The sequence below is a fragment of the Lycorma delicatula genome, chromosome 6 (genome assembly GCF_047948215.1).
Source record: "Lycorma delicatula isolate Av1 chromosome 6, ASM4794821v1, whole genome shotgun sequence".
Classification (NCBI taxonomy): Eukaryota; Metazoa; Arthropoda; class Insecta; order Hemiptera; family Fulgoridae; genus Lycorma; species Lycorma delicatula.
This window is the reverse complement of record NC_134460.1, coordinates 112927358-112944452: the sequence shown is the minus strand read 5'-3', so window position 1 is coordinate 112944452 and position 17095 is coordinate 112927358. Positions and strand designations below refer to the sequence as shown.

At 32.0% G+C, this 17095-nt stretch overlaps 1 protein-coding gene across 1 annotated transcript in view; it reads left to right on the top strand.

Moving 5' to 3' along the window:
- Shab (potassium voltage-gated channel shaker cognate b) overlaps positions 1 to 13570 on the top strand; it is a 506172-nt gene extending 492602 nt beyond the window's left edge. The window contains exons 10-11 of the mRNA XM_075368331.1: positions 6281 to 6792; positions 13418 to 13570. Coding sequence (XP_075224446.1) covers positions 6281 to 6783 — 503 coding nt within the window. The 3' untranslated portion in view covers positions 6784 to 6792; positions 13418 to 13570. The remainder of the gene's footprint in view (positions 1 to 6280; positions 6793 to 13417) is intronic.
- The last annotated feature ends 3525 nt before the right edge of the window (positions 13571 to 17095 follow it).

Genomic DNA, 17095 nt, shown 5'->3' with positions numbered 1-17095 from the left:
TATTCAAAGTAGTTCTTTGGGTGAATTTCACCCATTAACTTTAAAGTTATACCAACTCTTTTATGATTTATTATTATTATTATTATTATACTTCACTGCTTATCAGTTCCTTTATATGTGTTCATGATTAAAACTTTATCAAAAGAGTATGTTAGAAATTAACAAACTAATAACATTAAAATGGAGGACGGAAACATCTGTTCAATTATTTTATGAAACTGTTTTTCTACTGCTAATATTTTATCCACTCATGGAGATTAAAACTAATGATATGGTTATTTATTTAAATGTAATTTGTATTAAAATGATTTATTAGATTAACAATTAATTAAATTATAAAATTACTATAACTAGCAATTTATTATAATTTTTTTTTATCGGTGCTGTGGAGAAATACTATTTTAAGTACTCTCCACAAGTGGGGGAGTGTTGGCTTACACGGGTTCAGTTAGGTGTTTTTGTATGCCCACACCCTACCAACTAAAACTCCTATTTCACCATTCCTCCCCATCCAGGGTTGGGTCAGCAATTAAGCATAGCTCAATCCCGGGGGTGCCTTTTAACTCAGGGGATCAAGAGTCCCCGTGCTTCATCACCATCGTCCATCCGCTCAAGCGCAGATGAACTATGGCTCCACAGAGGGGGCTATCTTTCTCCCCTTCCCTCAGTTGATTCTTCACCAATTGTCTCAGATCTTTTGTTACATCAATTTGTATCTTCTAGTAGTGCCTGCTTTGGGTCTCAGTCTTTTACTTTATCACTGTTATCTTCTTTTATTTGGACTCAACCTGGTCTCACTTTATTATTTTATTATCACGTTTCTCTATTATCTCTAATAATATCTGTCTCGGTTCACAATCTCTAATCATCTATTTTGACGCATTATATATCCAACCTAATGAACCCCTGGAGTCCCCAGCGCTCATTGAGAACGGCACACCTAAACATGCCAGCCCTCACAACTGGGGCTATCCACCCATCCCTACACTATTCCTTTTGTTTTAAAACCCTGGTAACGAATTTGGACACAGCCGAAAATTTATTCGCATCAGTTAACATCATCTGGATCAATTGGACCTTTCACAGCAGTACACTGTCTTCTCTCATTCTTCCATCTATAACATTCAAAGAAAACATGTTCCGCTGTTTCCTGTTGGTCGCAATATAGACAAATTAGGCTGTCTGCCCTATTCCTTCCAAACAAATATGTAAAGAATGAACCATGGCTGGTCAGGAACTGGGTGAGCCAGAAACTGAGCTCACCAAATCCCCTTCCAAGCCATGGTCTGATCTCGCCTATAAGCCAACGAGTGTACTCCCATTTCCTGGAGGTTCTACACCTGTTTTGCCATTCTTCTATAAGCTCTCGTTAGCGTCTTCTCTAATCATCCCCTCGGAAACTTTTATTCTTGCTCTCGCCATCTGTTGTACTGGAGCAGGGGGGACCCCGGCAACCACCAAGAGAGCCTCGGAGGGCACCGAGGAGTATGCTGACGTTATCTTCAAGGCAATTTTCCGTTGGACCCCTTCCAAATGCCGGCGGTTTCTATCAATATTCAGCGCTCTGTGCCATACTATTATACCATATAGTAATACCGAGTTTATCACATGAGAGTATAGTCGTCTGATTGATGCTCTCTGTCCGGTCGTTGCTTTTAATAACATACTCAGGCTTTTGGTAATTTTCCCGGCATCGTGCGGGTCTCCTTAATGTGGTGAGTAAATGATCTTCGGTGGTCTAACCACATTCCAAGGTACTTAACATTTTTTACAGATTGAATCAGGCCTTCTTCACTTCTAATAGAAATATATCCGATTCTTCTTCTTCCTGTCACCGGTATGATCACTGTTTTATTATAAGATGTACTAAGACCTTTCATGTTCATCCATTCACATACCATATTCAATACCGCATTTGCGACTAGTGTCACATCCTCCTCTTTCCTCGCAGTAACCACTAATGTCAGGTTGTCCGCAAAAGCTATGGGTTTTACCCCATCTGGATAAGCCAATCCTAGAACCTCGTCTTTGACGAGGTTACAGAGAGTCAGGTCCAAAACCGAGCCCTTAAGGACGTCACTCGAGATTGTGACCTTCAGATCACCACAGCCAATAAGCAATAACCACAGCCAGTAAACCAATTTCCTCTCTTGGAAGTACCTCTGAATCATTCTTCTTATATAATCAGGTATTTTCCTCTCTTTCAATGCTTCAAAAATAGCTCCCCAACTGCGGGAATTAAATGCGTTTTTAACATCTATTAATATAATCACAGGAATATTGCGCGTTCTCCAAGTTCCTGTTACGGCGGTATCAACAATATGCATCACCTCTTTCACTGCATCTGTGGTAGACTTCTCAGATGGGAAGCCGTATTGGCTAGGGCTAAATTCCCCTGTGTCTTCGATATAACCTCGTAATCTCGGCTCAAGTAACCTTTCCAGCAACATGCACAGATTGTTCGTCAAACAAATCGGTCTATAAGAAACAACACCTTCACTTACTCCTGTTTTTTTTTCTTATTAAAACTAACCGCAATAGTTTCTTAGACTTCGGAATATGTTCACCCGTCAACATGTTCATAACTTGGAGGAGGTAACTGGAGCCTTCTCCACAATATTCTGACTATCTCTCCAGGTATGTTGTCCGGCCCTGGGCTCTTTTTAGCGTCTATCCGCCGTAATTAATTCAGGCATTGTAAATAGGGGTATATCCTACAGCAATAATCTCTTCTCTGATTGAATCTTCACGGTTGGGGAATAGTGTTTTCACGGATTCTCGTACTTGTTCTTTAGCAATCACCGGTAGCCATCGTCCCAATTTGCCTTTACCAATTGATAACCCCAACCCCATGGATCCTAGTCAATATCCTAGCACAGATCTTTCCAACACTTACGTTTGGCTAGCTTTATCGTGGCACTAAAAATAGCTCTAGTTCTGACATATTCTTGTCTAGCATTGTCTTTAACTATTTGGCAGTCTCATCTATTCGCCCATTGTAATGTTCTTTTGCTGACAATGTTTTTTTTTACATAAAGTATTTAAATCAGGGCCAGTAAGTATATCACTTCTCTGGTACCTTCACCGTAACTTTTGCCTTTTCACATTCCTCGATTACAACTGCAACTAAATCTTCCGGGTCAATAATATGCACAGTTTTTCCGCTAATAACTTCAGCAAAACGGGAACATCCCCTTCTGGAAGCCACTGTTCTCATAGTTCGAACTAAGCATGGTTGTGTTATAATCTCGTAACCGAAATCTTTCATCTTCAAGTACTTTCAGTTATTAAGTCTCGCAGCATGTTCTTCCAATATAAAAGTTAGCTCTGTTGCTGAGCATGCGTTATTACGCCAAAAGGTTGGTTCATCAGCTTTCATACAAGTAAGGCTCAGAGCATTGGTTTTCTCTGCCAGATATTGACCTTTAATGTTATGGACAGACCATGCAAACTTAGGAAATGTGGCATTAAAATCTCCTGAGAGGAGTACTTTTTTTCCTCTGAATTCAACAATTTCCATCCCCAATTCTTCAAGAAATATCAACAAATTTTCTACTTTTGTGTTTGGAGAGCGATATCCAGTAAAGATGACTATATCTCCTAGATTGGTCCATACGAAATTAACACTGTACCACATTTCCCAACCTGAGTCCCCATTGTCAGGAAGCCTATTTGCAGCGACTGATGTTTTGTCTTCTATCCATCCTGGGCCTTTTATTATTGATATATTAGGTTCAGCAATTAAAACAATGTCTACCTTCATTCATATTGCCATCTACCAGCATATATCATGCGCCTGTCTACTACGGTTAGCATTCAATTGTAATATTCTCATTTGGATGCCGTACATCTTGTAGTCCAGTGGCCCCCTGCACCGCAAATTGCGCACGCCCTAGTTCCTGTATATTGGGCACTCCTATGACCAAGCTTAACACAGTGGAAACAAAGGTGATGTTGTCCTAATTTATTATAATTTACTAGCATTTATTGTAACTACTGCTATTATATACTAGCAATATATAATCATTTTTATTAAACGACTTGAAGGAAAGAGATTTTCCTACTTTTTAAATTTATTAATTTTTCCCATTTTTAATATACATAGATAAAGTAGGAATCGCTTCCAAATCACTCATGAGTATATATGAAGTAACTTAAAATACAGTAGGCGCAGTTTTTAATAAAACAATAATTTGAATATTATTCTATTGTTAGGATGATTTAACATAAATTATTTATTAATTATTATATTAATCAATTGATAAAATAATTAGTAATTCAATTGTTGATTAATATCTGTAACACATTGTGTAATGGAAGGAATATTTAAATTTGTTTCCTTTTACTATATATTTATGATATCACATTCAATCATGTGAATAAGAAACAACATATTTTTTTATAATAGGATAATTATAAGGCATAAAATTAATTTTAAAACAGAGGATGGAGAATTAGACATAAAAATTAAATATAACAACATGTCTGATTTTGTAAATAAAATATTTAAAAAAATTATTTTTAAAATAATAAAAGCAATATTGTTATGTATTAAATATATATATTAGTCATCCCTAGTAACTAATAAAGTATTAGGAATTACTAATACTTTAGAAAATAAAATTTGTGTTGTAGATCTGTTTACATTTATGACTGAAGAAATAATCATAAACTATGATCAACATTAAAAAAAAGAATTACTCTAACTGAGCTTAACCTATTGTAACTAATGAATTAAGGGTACAAAATTTATGAATGAAGCATTAATAAATTAGTACTTGTAATAAACATTCTTTCTCTATACTTATGCTAACTTCAACTGTCTTTAACCTACCTCCAGAACTTATATTTAAGTATGTACTTAATTCACGTGGATCTGATTTATACAGTGTTTTCTTATGACATTATCCCATACAAAAGATACACTTTTGCAGCCATATTGTACTTTACATACTTGTCATTTGTATGCAAGATTCCTTGACAAATTTTTTTGGTACTGCCAACCTTAGCAAAATTTTGCTAATAAAAAGTGATTTCAAAACTCTGTAGCTTGTTGCTACAGGGGAATGGTACATGTTGATCACAATCTCACCTATAATCAGGTATTCTGAGACTCACTTCTGTGATATACTTTTTTCTTATTTATTTTTTACTATTTACAAGAAGAAAGTTTTGATAAATATATCCAAAATTACAGATTGTATGTACATTATGCTAAATCAGTGAACATATATAAACATTTAAATTTATAAAAGCATTAAATCACTGTTGACTTTCATAGACAGTAACTGATTCTACTGCAGAAAAGAGAAGCTCTGCACAGAAATAACTGATACATTTTTGAATATACTTGCAATATATGCCTACATTCTAAATATGTTAAATTCATTCTATCGAAGAGGAAGACACTGAATGATGTAACAGTTTAATTTTTGAGTAAATTAAAATATACGAAGTATATGGGTTTCCTTTTTTTCACCATTAAGATAAATAAATTGCTCCTAATGCATTGTATTTCATTTTTTCATCCATAATCGATAATTATGATTAAAAATAATGCAGTATTAGGATCAGTAGATGAATCTGGATACTGAGAATAACATAATGTTTGTTGTAAAAAGGTATCACACAGTAACAAGTTTTGATACTGAAAATAAATTTTTCATCAGTAACTATTGGCAGCAATAATAGTAATTTGTATGTTTAATTTCAAATAAGTGTTTGGATTTAACTTATAAATAGTTAGTATTTCAAGATATGGACAAAATTTCTGCATACTTACACCTTATAACCTTTCTTTTTTTTCCTGTTTAGCCTTTGAGAATTACCATTCAGGTATTACTTCAGAGGATGATATGTGTGAGTTTAAATGAAGTGTAGTCTTGTACAGCCCCAGTTTGACCATTCCTGAGATGTGTGGTTAATTGGAACCTAACCTTCAAAGAACACTAGTATCCACGATCTAGTATTCAAATCCAAATAAAAGTAACACCTTATAACCTAGATTAGCTTAATCTATCTACATTATTTTATATTGTTATAAAATATTAGAATGCTTTCATCAAATGTTTTCCAGTTTTCCTATCCAGTATCTGAACGCAGTTGTAGATTTAAAGAAAATTTGCTAGAATATGTATTCAGAGTAAATAAATGTAATAAAGGAATGGGAATCTGATCATGTATCTTGTAAGATAATTTTATTTTATCATTTATTTACCTGTACATAATAGCAATTTTAATTGTAATATGTGCATAATATGAAATTTGCAATTTATTCTAGGTAAAAATGGAGAAAGTCGTTCTTCATTATCAGTTGACTCAATTGATAGTCGGACTTGTCAAACACCTGAAACTCATAGACGTTCCAAGTCAATTTTAAAGAAGCATGAATCAGGCCCAACTCAGACATGTGCAAATCACAGAACAAGTAGAATGAATAGCAGTTCAGATGATCCAGAAATGGAAAAGTTAATTTCTGATACAGCATCTGGAGCAAGTGGATCTGATTATTCACCAGGGAAATCACCACCAGCACTCAGAGCAATTGGACCACTAAGATCACCAAATGCAGCAAAACCTCATGCATTACCTTTGAAATTTGTAGGTATTACTGGTGGCTCAGAAGTAACATTACTTCATGATTTATTAAGTTCTTCTGGGCCTCCTCCACCTTTATATATATGTCCCCCTCCACCACCAATGGACCATTCCCCAACAGAAGAGACCAAGTTGCTGCTACATCAGGGTGATCTCAAGTCCCATCATTCACTGCACACCTCATAGCAGTCACAGGTAAATATTAGTTTACATTTAAACTGCACTCAATTAATCAGCCTTCCTTTTAACAGACCATTGACTCCTTACATTGCATATGAGGTTTCATTTTCCAGCCATGTAATTCTAGTTTGCTAGAAAACATTTTCAAATGATAGATAGAATGATAAGTATGTTTATTTCAAAAAGCATGCATTATATGATACACATAAGTTTTAGACTTCTTAGTTACATAAATTTTAAACACATAACTAAGGTTAGAAAAATAAACATCTTATATAATAACCTAAGCCATCTGTCAGGTTGACATTTTAAGGTTCATACTTTTAACACACTAGCCTGTTTATTACATAAAATTAACGTCAATAAATTTACCTTAATAGCAATAATTATAACTTAAACTAAATGGTAATAAAACAATATTTTTTTAAATAATATTACAATTGATTATAACATCTTAATTTTAGTAATAAAAGTAATAATTATTCAATTTAATTAATAATAATTATATATTTTGTAATAAAGTATGTGGAAGTAACTGACTGACTCAGCCTTAACTACTGAGATATTACTCATACGTCCTGATTTCATATTTATATCTACTGCACTGTTTTGTGAGACAGGTTTAGTTCACTTTTGTTGTCAGTGAGACAGTAGTGTTAAATATTATTGTTTTCTAAATTAGTTATACTTTCAGGAATTCTATTTAATATTGTATATATTTTTCATAGATATAGAATTACCATATAATTATTAATCATCATATGGTGTTCTGCTTGTGGCAGGTCCCTGGCACCACCACTTCTTCCATCTGTTTCTTTATTTTATCTTCTTTATAGACGCTATTACCATCTTTCTTCTCAATTGCTGTCATTTTATAATTAGGATTTCTTTTATCCCATTTGGCACTTTTTACTACATCTCATACTTCCTTTTCTTTTCTAAATCTTCTTTGTCTTCACATTCCTCTTTTAGTCACCTTTTCCTAGCTTTACGTTTCTTTCTCTTTAATTTGATTTCAATCTTAGATAGATTGCTTTATTGTATTCTCCTTCTTTATTTCTATATTTTCTTCTTTCTTCCCCTTTTTGTGTCGTTTCTTGTGTTACCCGAGGTTTCTTTGCCCAGGTGCCTTCATAGAAACCAATTCCTTTTTCTGCAGCTTCCCTCATAGATTATTTAATCCTTGACCACATTCCCTTGTTGGTTCATTTTCCCTTTTACTTTGAGTAATTGCCTTTGTCAGAATTTCATCCACTTTTACTCTCCATATGCCTTCTAGTTCTTCTGAATTCCATTTCTTCACCTTCATTGCAGTTTGATTTCTTGTTAATCCTATTTTCATTTCCATTATTAACAGAATATGATCACTTCCTATGTCGGCTCTTGGAAGGCCATTTTCCCTCTTAACACATTCTTATATCTATTTTCAACCAAAAAAATGATCTATCTGAAAGCGGGATCCATCTCTTGGACTTGTCCAAGTATTTCTTCTTCATCTGTGATTCTTAAAAACCATATTCATAATGAGCAAATCCTTCTCTTGGCAAAATTCAACCAGCTTGTCTCCTCTTTCATTTCATGTTTCCAATCTGAACTAGCCCACTGTCTTTCCATCTTCACCTTCTCCCACCACTGCATCCAGTTCCCCATAATTATTTTACAGTAATCCTCTTCATTTTCTAATAACTCCTTAATTTATTATTTGTCTTTATCTTCATCTGTATACCCCGAGGTTGGCATGTACATCTGAACTATTTCTAGATCTTTTGGCAGCACTCCCATGTTTAAAGCCATTACTCTACCATCCAGATAAATTACTTTTTGTACTCTTCTTATTACACTATTTTTTACAGATATTCCTACTCCATTTTTTCTTCTTTCAATTTCTGAGTAATGTAAGATAGAAGTTATCTTCTATCTTACAGAAGAGGGAAGAGGAGGGTTGAGAAGTGATGAAGTATCACTTCTCAACCCTCCTCTTCCCTCCCATCTAAGCTTGCTTATCTCAACTACCTTCATTTTATTTCTCGTTATCTCTCTCAAGTTTCCTTACCTCAGACAAAAAATATTCTCAGATTCCACGTACCTATTCTCACTGCTTTGTCTTTTCTGACACCTCTTCTACTGCTTCCCCACCAGAGATCCAAATGGGAAGTCATTTTATCTCTGGAATTTTTAGCAAAAAAGACATCACCATGGTGCCTGACTAGGAAAAAGTAATGTGGTGGTATTCCATTGCCTTCTGTATCCTAATGCCATTGACTTCCTACAGAAGTTTATTTCACCTTTAAGGGCCAATAGACTGCCCCAAACCTCTAAAATCTGCCCTTTTCCTTCAGGGAAACAACACGCATCTTTTAAAGTTGATTGAAAAAATATTAGCGTTTATAAAAAAATTAAAGCTGTGCAAAATGAAGATGGAGGCAAGGAATGTTTGTATTCCTTTGTTATAACAATTTTTGACCTCCAATGAAGTTGATTTCTCTCAAAGTAAACAATCCATTTTTGAAGAACCTTATCATAGTAAATCACCTCCTTTAAAAAAATATTTTCAGAATGATAACATCAATAAATTTGCATAATCCCTTTATTGCCACACTCCATCTAAATTTACTGCTGCAGAAGATGAAAATTTAATTGATTTGTCTTGTGACAGTACATTGAAAACAAAATTTAGCACTATAGAGTTAACTGAATTTTTGATGTCAGTAGAATTTGACATCCACTGTTAACTGATAAAGTTCAGAGAATTTTAATTCCATTTACGACTTCTTATTTGTGTGAAGCTGGATTTTTGACAATTGCTGTGAAGAAATCTAAGTAATGCACAAAAATCAATCTGGAGAAGGAAATGAGGATAACTGTGTTTAGTTTAGTTCCACAATTTGAGAATATATATAGTGATCAACAACTCATTCATCCCACTAATTATTTTAATTAGATGAATTTTTTCAGTTACATTTTTGTGTGTTAAAATGTGTTTTATTTATTTTTACCTAACCCTTGAAAACAATTTTGGCTATTTCACAAAGTGTATTTGTTAGAATTTACCATAGGACACCATGGAAAAATGTTGACTTGGTAAGGGCGTCAAGAATCTAAAGGTTTGGATATCACATAATTCAATAATGTTAACTGAGAACTATGCTATTAACTAAAGATCTATTTTTATATTAACTACAGCAAATATGTAAAATTGAAAATCCAATAGAAACATAGGACAAGCCAACATAACCTTGCATCAGATAGGACTAAAACCCTCCTTCGTTGTAGCAATTTACACTGTCTCTTCTGATGTATGTAGCTTATGGAAATCACCTGAAGAGTCAGTAGCACTCCTCAAAGTTTGCTCTCTGAGAATACATTCTCAGAGAGAATGTGTGAATGAATTACACATTTGAGAGTAATGACATTCATTATACAGCCAGTAATGAATAGAATTGATTATCTTGAAGTTGCTTGTAGTGTACTGAGTTCACAACTAGGGCTTATTATTATTTAGGCTAAATAGCACCTGCATTCGAACTGGCTTTTTTGCTGATATGCAGCAGTATTTGGTTTGATGAAAAAGACAACATGAAGTCAATTCTCTCCTCACTTTTCCAAATAAGCCCAGTACTAGATCTTTAATGTCTTGTGTCTTATCATCTGTAATCATTTGTTTATGGCACCTGATATACCGACCGGATGGTCCATTTAAATTGAGAGACATTTATATCTCAAAAACTACACATTTTAGGAAAAACTGTTTCCTATTAAATTGTTTACATTTCAAGGGGAAAATATGTTCATATCCTATGTTGTCCTTGATAAGGTCAAATAAGAGTCATTTCAAGGTTAACTTAATTTTTTTTAATAGTAACCTATATTTTTTATTGCAGAATAGAATTCTTTGGAAAAAAAAATTAAAATTTCATCTCGGACCTTTTTTTCTAAAATTGATAGTTTTTTAGTTATTCATCTTCAAAAATGCTCTAGACCTACAAATTGGTGTTTTTAGTTTCATTAGGTCTGGCCGAGCTGACGAGTTACATCCAACAGATGTTAAATTTTAAATAAAAGAAAATAAATTTTAAATAAAAAACAGTGAATGCTAACAGTAATGAAACTAACAATAGAAGATGAAAAAGAAGTTGAGCATGTAAACACCAGCAAACTTTTTTAAATAGCATAAAACAGAAATTCAAATTTCAAATGACATTTGTCTAAGTGAACGTATTATCAATGTCTTCAATTAATTTCTTTATTACTTTGTTGCTCGCCAACTATTAAATTAATTAGTTTTTATTTATTGCAAATTATGGAACGATTTACAATTAGAGAAAAAACTGAGGTAATTTTGCCTAACGGGGAATGTCACTGAAATGTTGATCAGATAGTAGCTTTGTATGCTCAACGATTCCCCAGTAGAAATACTCCAAGTCATTGGTTTGCTTGGCATTTCTCCCGCTACCCCATTCAATCGCCCTAAAGCATAAGACTGAATATCTGTGCCACAAACAGCTACTGAGCCACAAAACAGTTTAGCGAGTGTCCTAACTAGCTCCTAGAGCTAACCTAAAAGCGTGAGCGGAATAAGCATGGTACCATACACCACTCGCTTGTGTGCCCCTCCACCCACTTGTCATAAATCACTAAAATGGGTAGGCGCACCTGTCAACTACTAAAACATATATGACAATCAATAATTAATCTCATCAAAGGCAGCAATTCACTGTCATGCCAAGGCCACTGAATGCCAGCAAGTACCTGTCCACCATTAATGTGCTTGGAGCCTTAATCTGCCTGGAACCAGCCATATCTCTCAGTTAGCTTCCTACAGCACGGAAGGAGTCTTTTCCCTTAGGTAAACTACTGATGGGCGGACTTGAGTTCTGCCACCCCCCCTCCAAGAGCTGGGCAGTCAAACATCATGTGTTCATTCGACTGGACCTCCCCACAGATGCACAGCTCATCAGCTGCCAGGTGGAACCGAAACAAATACTGGTTTAAATTTACATGATTGGACAACATCCGGGCTTCCGTTGCCCTTAGAAACAAAGGAGAGGCATACCATTCCCCCCAGTTATACTGCAAGACAGAATTATAAAAGTTTATTAATGCTGGAAGTGTGTGGCCAAAAATAGGAACTGTCAAAATACTGTGACAGCAGAAAACAATGAAACAGAGGTGGCTGCGGAATCATTGTAAATCCTCATGTTAGTTCAAGAAGAATTTCATGTGACTCCAGGGTATCGAAAACCAGTGTCCTGAGAATATTAAAACGTCTGAAATTCCATCTGTACCATATTTCACTACATCAGGAATTGTTTGGCAATAACTTTGAATTAAGAGTAGTATTTTGTTGATGGGCACTGGAAGAAGTACAGGTAGATCAAAATTTTTTTTAATGTTCTATTTACCAACAAATCAGGTTTTATTAATCATGGAGCAGTAAACAGACATAATATGCATTACTGTTCAGTGAAAATCCACAGTGGCTAAGGAAAGTAGAACATCAATGTCCGTGAACCGACAATGTCTATTGTGGAATCATTGGCTGTACATTAATCAAACCTGATTTTTTCGATGCAGATTTGAATGGAGAGGAATACGCAGATTTTCTAGAAAATCAGTTTAGTGAACTACCCTTGGAGAAGAGAAGAACGATGTGGTTTCATCATGATGGCTGTCCTTCTCATTATTCAATTATCACTAGAGTAATTTTGGACCATAAATACAAGATCATTGGAATTGTTGAGCTGGTCCAGTTCATTGGCCTGACATTACTCATTAGTCGTTCCCCTGACATTACTCCAGTAGACTTTTTTTTATGGGGTTTCTTTAAAGAAAAGATTTATCTAGAAGTATCAACTACTCCCTGAAAACATGAAAGAGCATATAACAAATGTCTGTAGGGACATCAAGAGAGAAACTCTATTAAATGTTTATGGGTCGTTCTTAAAACATATGGAAAAATACACAGAAGTAGAAGGACATTACTTCGAACATTTGTTGCTGTAATTTATGTAGAGTAAGTTTTTGTAATTATTTTAAATAAAGACTATTAAAAAAAAATTTTTTAAGTATCAGTAATTAATTAAACTAAATATTTTCATTGAGTTGACATAACTTAACTAACGAAAGGGTGCAACACATGTAGGCTATCTGCCATACTGGTATGTACTATTTGATTAAAAAAATTCATTAAAATGTAAATGGATTTTATTAAGTTAATCCTTTAATTGGTTGTTTTTTATTTAAAATTTAACATCAGGCTGTAACTTGTCAGCTGGGCCAGACCTAATGAAACTAAAAACACCTATTTATAGGCCTACGGCATTTTTCAAGATGAATAACTAAAAAACGATCAATTTTAGAAAAAAGATCTGAAATGAAATTTTAACTTTTTTGCAAAGAATTCTATTCTGTAATAAATAAATAAAGTTGATCTTGAAATGACCTTCATTTGACCTTATCAAGGGCAATATAGGTTGTGAACATATTTCCCCCTTGAAATGGAAAAACTTTAATAGGAAACATTTTTTCCTAAATGTATTTTTTGAGATATACATATGTCTCAGTTTAAATGGACCTCCTGGTATATAAATGTTTTATGATGATTTATTTGTTTTGATTTTTATTATCTCTCTATTCTCAGGTCAGTGGGTATAAAAGTATGTTGTGGGCAGCCGATAATCATCAACAGACTACTAGAAAATTATTATCAGAATGTTTGTTCATTCTTAGACAAAATAAAGCATATCGGAAAATAGTAACAATAAGGTTATACTTTATGTTTACTATTCTTGGTTGTGAACATAATCGTAATTACAGTAATAATAATAAAAGTAATTATTATTAACAGTTACCATAATTAATTGTTATAATAATGATATAAAAATACAACATTCCATTATTCTAACAAAATACAATATCTGTTAACAAAAAAAAAAAAAATTATAATAATAAACTGTTAATATTTTATTATAGAATGTGATAAAATAAAAATAAATGATTGTCGTGAGAAAGTGTGTAATATAAAATTGAATGTATTTATGTGTTACCATGTAAAAAATAAACATCTATACCATTATGTAAATATATATATATATATATATATATATATATATATATATATTATTACAAAATAATAACATATGAAAAGAATCATTCAACGACATAAGTGTTACAACGCCCACAAAATTAATAAATGGAAAATATACAAATAGACTTCAAAAATTCCATTAGAATAATTTGTGTTTATATACGATAAATATGTAACTATAAGGTGATATATAAATATAAATAAAATTTATAAATATGTAAAATAAGAAATTATTTTTTGCTGAATTTGTGTATAGACATAAATAAATTACATAAATATTATATATATATTTATATATATAATAGTAATTTTGCTTTAAATGTTGAAAAGTCCTTGATATGTACAACAAAGAAATATATATATATACATATATATATATTATAAATAAAATGTAATAATTATATTATCTATAGTTAGAATTGCAGTTGCTCAACACATCTGAAAATGCTAATTGTTTTATTTTAATCTTAAACAAAAATGGATAGTTATCAACTATCAAAATAAATACTGTTGATTCCTGACACAAAATAAATATTTATTTTATCAAATTATGCTGCAAAAAAATGTTATTTTAATTTATTACATTATTCCTCACTAGGCTGTGCTTTTGATTCTAAGATTTATATCGTAGTTTGATAATTGCAGCAGACCATTTTTATGATGTTTATTTTATCTAAATATACATTTATTTACATAATTCATTGCCAGATTCCTCACTACAGTAGGTACAAAATATATTATATTCATATTATTGATTAATTATTAATTTAAAACATTAATTAATCGAAATAAGTCACAATAATAACAATATGTTATACAATTAATTATATTACCATTGTACAATCACATTACAGGATACACAGAGTTAATTTGATACTTTAAAACAAATGACTTACAGGAAAATAAACTGTAATCAATCCTAGTTACAGTTAGCTAGTTTTTGATCAACTGCTTTCAACAATCAGCACAACAAAATATTACTAACTACTATAACATTAAACACAAATAAAGAAGTATGCTGAATAGTTACAAAGATAAAATGGGAAATAATAAATGTTCAAAATGTCCTAATAAAAAGAATTATAAATAAAACTAAAATTATATAGCCATTTCAAAGATAAACAATCATCATTACTAGACACTGAAGAATTAGTATTAAAAAATGTATATCATAAAAATAATAAAAGACTAAATAACAAAGATAATCTTTCTTGCTGTTATCAATCCTCGGATTGGCTTCCAGCATGTCTCCAAAGTCTTTTAACTTAAACTTTCATCTTAAATTCTTGATAGCTTGTACATCTTAACATCATTCATGAATTCCATTGTCCTTCTTCCTCTATGGTTCTTTCCCTGCCATTCCTTTGACAATGATTTTTATCAGTCCATCACATCTTAATATATAACCAATTAGCACATCTCTTCTTTTAATTAGTATTTTTCAGGGGAACCCAACATTTTATTTGATCTTACAAGTATCTTCTCATTGAATATGCTATATGTCCATCTAACTTTCAGCATCTGTCTTTAGCGCTACATTTCCAAAGATTCTGATACTTTATCATTGTTATTATTAATAAAAATAAACTAAATAAACAGGATTTACAAAAAAAATATATATTTTTACTTTTTTTAAGAATAGCTTATAGGTCTTGAACAGTAGACGTTGCTAAAGAAAACAGTTTTACAATGAAACTTAATGAATTGAAGATTAGGATAAAATACATAAAATAATCAATCAAAACAAATTCTGATAGGTTCAATTAATTCCAAATAAAAGTAATGTTACTATTTAATTAAAAGTATCACAGTATCACAGGTACAATTTTCAGACACACTCAAAATCATTTCTAATAAAACTATTAAAGAAGTACTTCCACTGTATCACACTCTTTTTTATTGATTTTTTTTTTATAAATTAGTTATCCAAGGAGAAACATTAAAAAATGTTTATCAAAAACCAATGTAAGACTCTTTAATAATGTATTAAAAAACGCATGATACAGCATCATGCGTCATACTGTACAGCACAGTAGTAAAACAGTCTCAGACAAAAATGGCTAGCTTAAAAAAGGAATAATGTAAAAATATCTAAAACATATAACTTCTGAGAGAGAGAGAGAGAGTGCGAGAGAGAGACAGACACTCTATGGAATATATAATGTCAGGATTTGGTTACGATGACAGGAGTAGAAAGGAGGCATATTTCAGTCATTGAAAGCTATGTGGTAGGTGACAGAACCTTTCCCTCCATTGTACAGTTCTTTACCCCCTGTCTAAGAAAGGTAGCAGCCTTAATTTTGAAACCGAAAATTTTATGAAAATCATTACATATAGATTATTATTCCTAATAACAAAGAATCATACTGCAAATCTCTTAAAAATCAATTAAAAGCAGTAAGTGTTAAAAAATAACAGTCAACCTGGCACACAATCAAACTCCAATGTTCATTGAACTTTAAATACATGTTCCTTAGAATCAGAACCTGCAAATAATTGTTTAGCAATCAAAACGGCCATCTAATTTCAGATTTGATTAAATATATTTTTTGGAAATGATTTTTGAGCATTTTCCATTTTAAGATTTATTACAACTTTTTTTTTACTATTAAATATACAGCACAAAGAGTTTGATATTAATGAAAATCAACAATTTCTAAAATGTTGTAGAATTAATTCTTGATTGGATTTTTTATTAGTCTAATTATTTTCACTACCAGTTTTTAACTACTCTATGAAAGGTTTGATGATTAGATTTAAAGTTAATTTAATAACCAATTCATATTGACTATTGCAATTATTAATCTGCATGGACTTAAATTTTTTCTTAATACTTTTTGTTAATATTTACATAATAATTTATAATAGAAAGTATGTTTTGTTAATTAATGTAAACATATTTTAAACTCTTTTTATTTGACATCATTTTGTTTTTTACTAACTGTAATACAATATTTTCACTCATTTGTTACCTATTTTAAATGTAGAAAGATTTCCTGAAGTCTTTATTTTTGAAGTAACCAGAAGATATAATATTATATTTTAGATGGGTGTAAATGTAGACATAATTGATATTTAGTAATGATAATAAGCTTTCCATTTGTTTAAGACATTTTGAAGTGAAACAATATGGTTTGATCTCACAAACAGAATCAAACTGATCATCTAAGAAGTATTATCATCGAATAAATTTTATACACATACCTAAGAATCACATTTCATTGTTTTCAT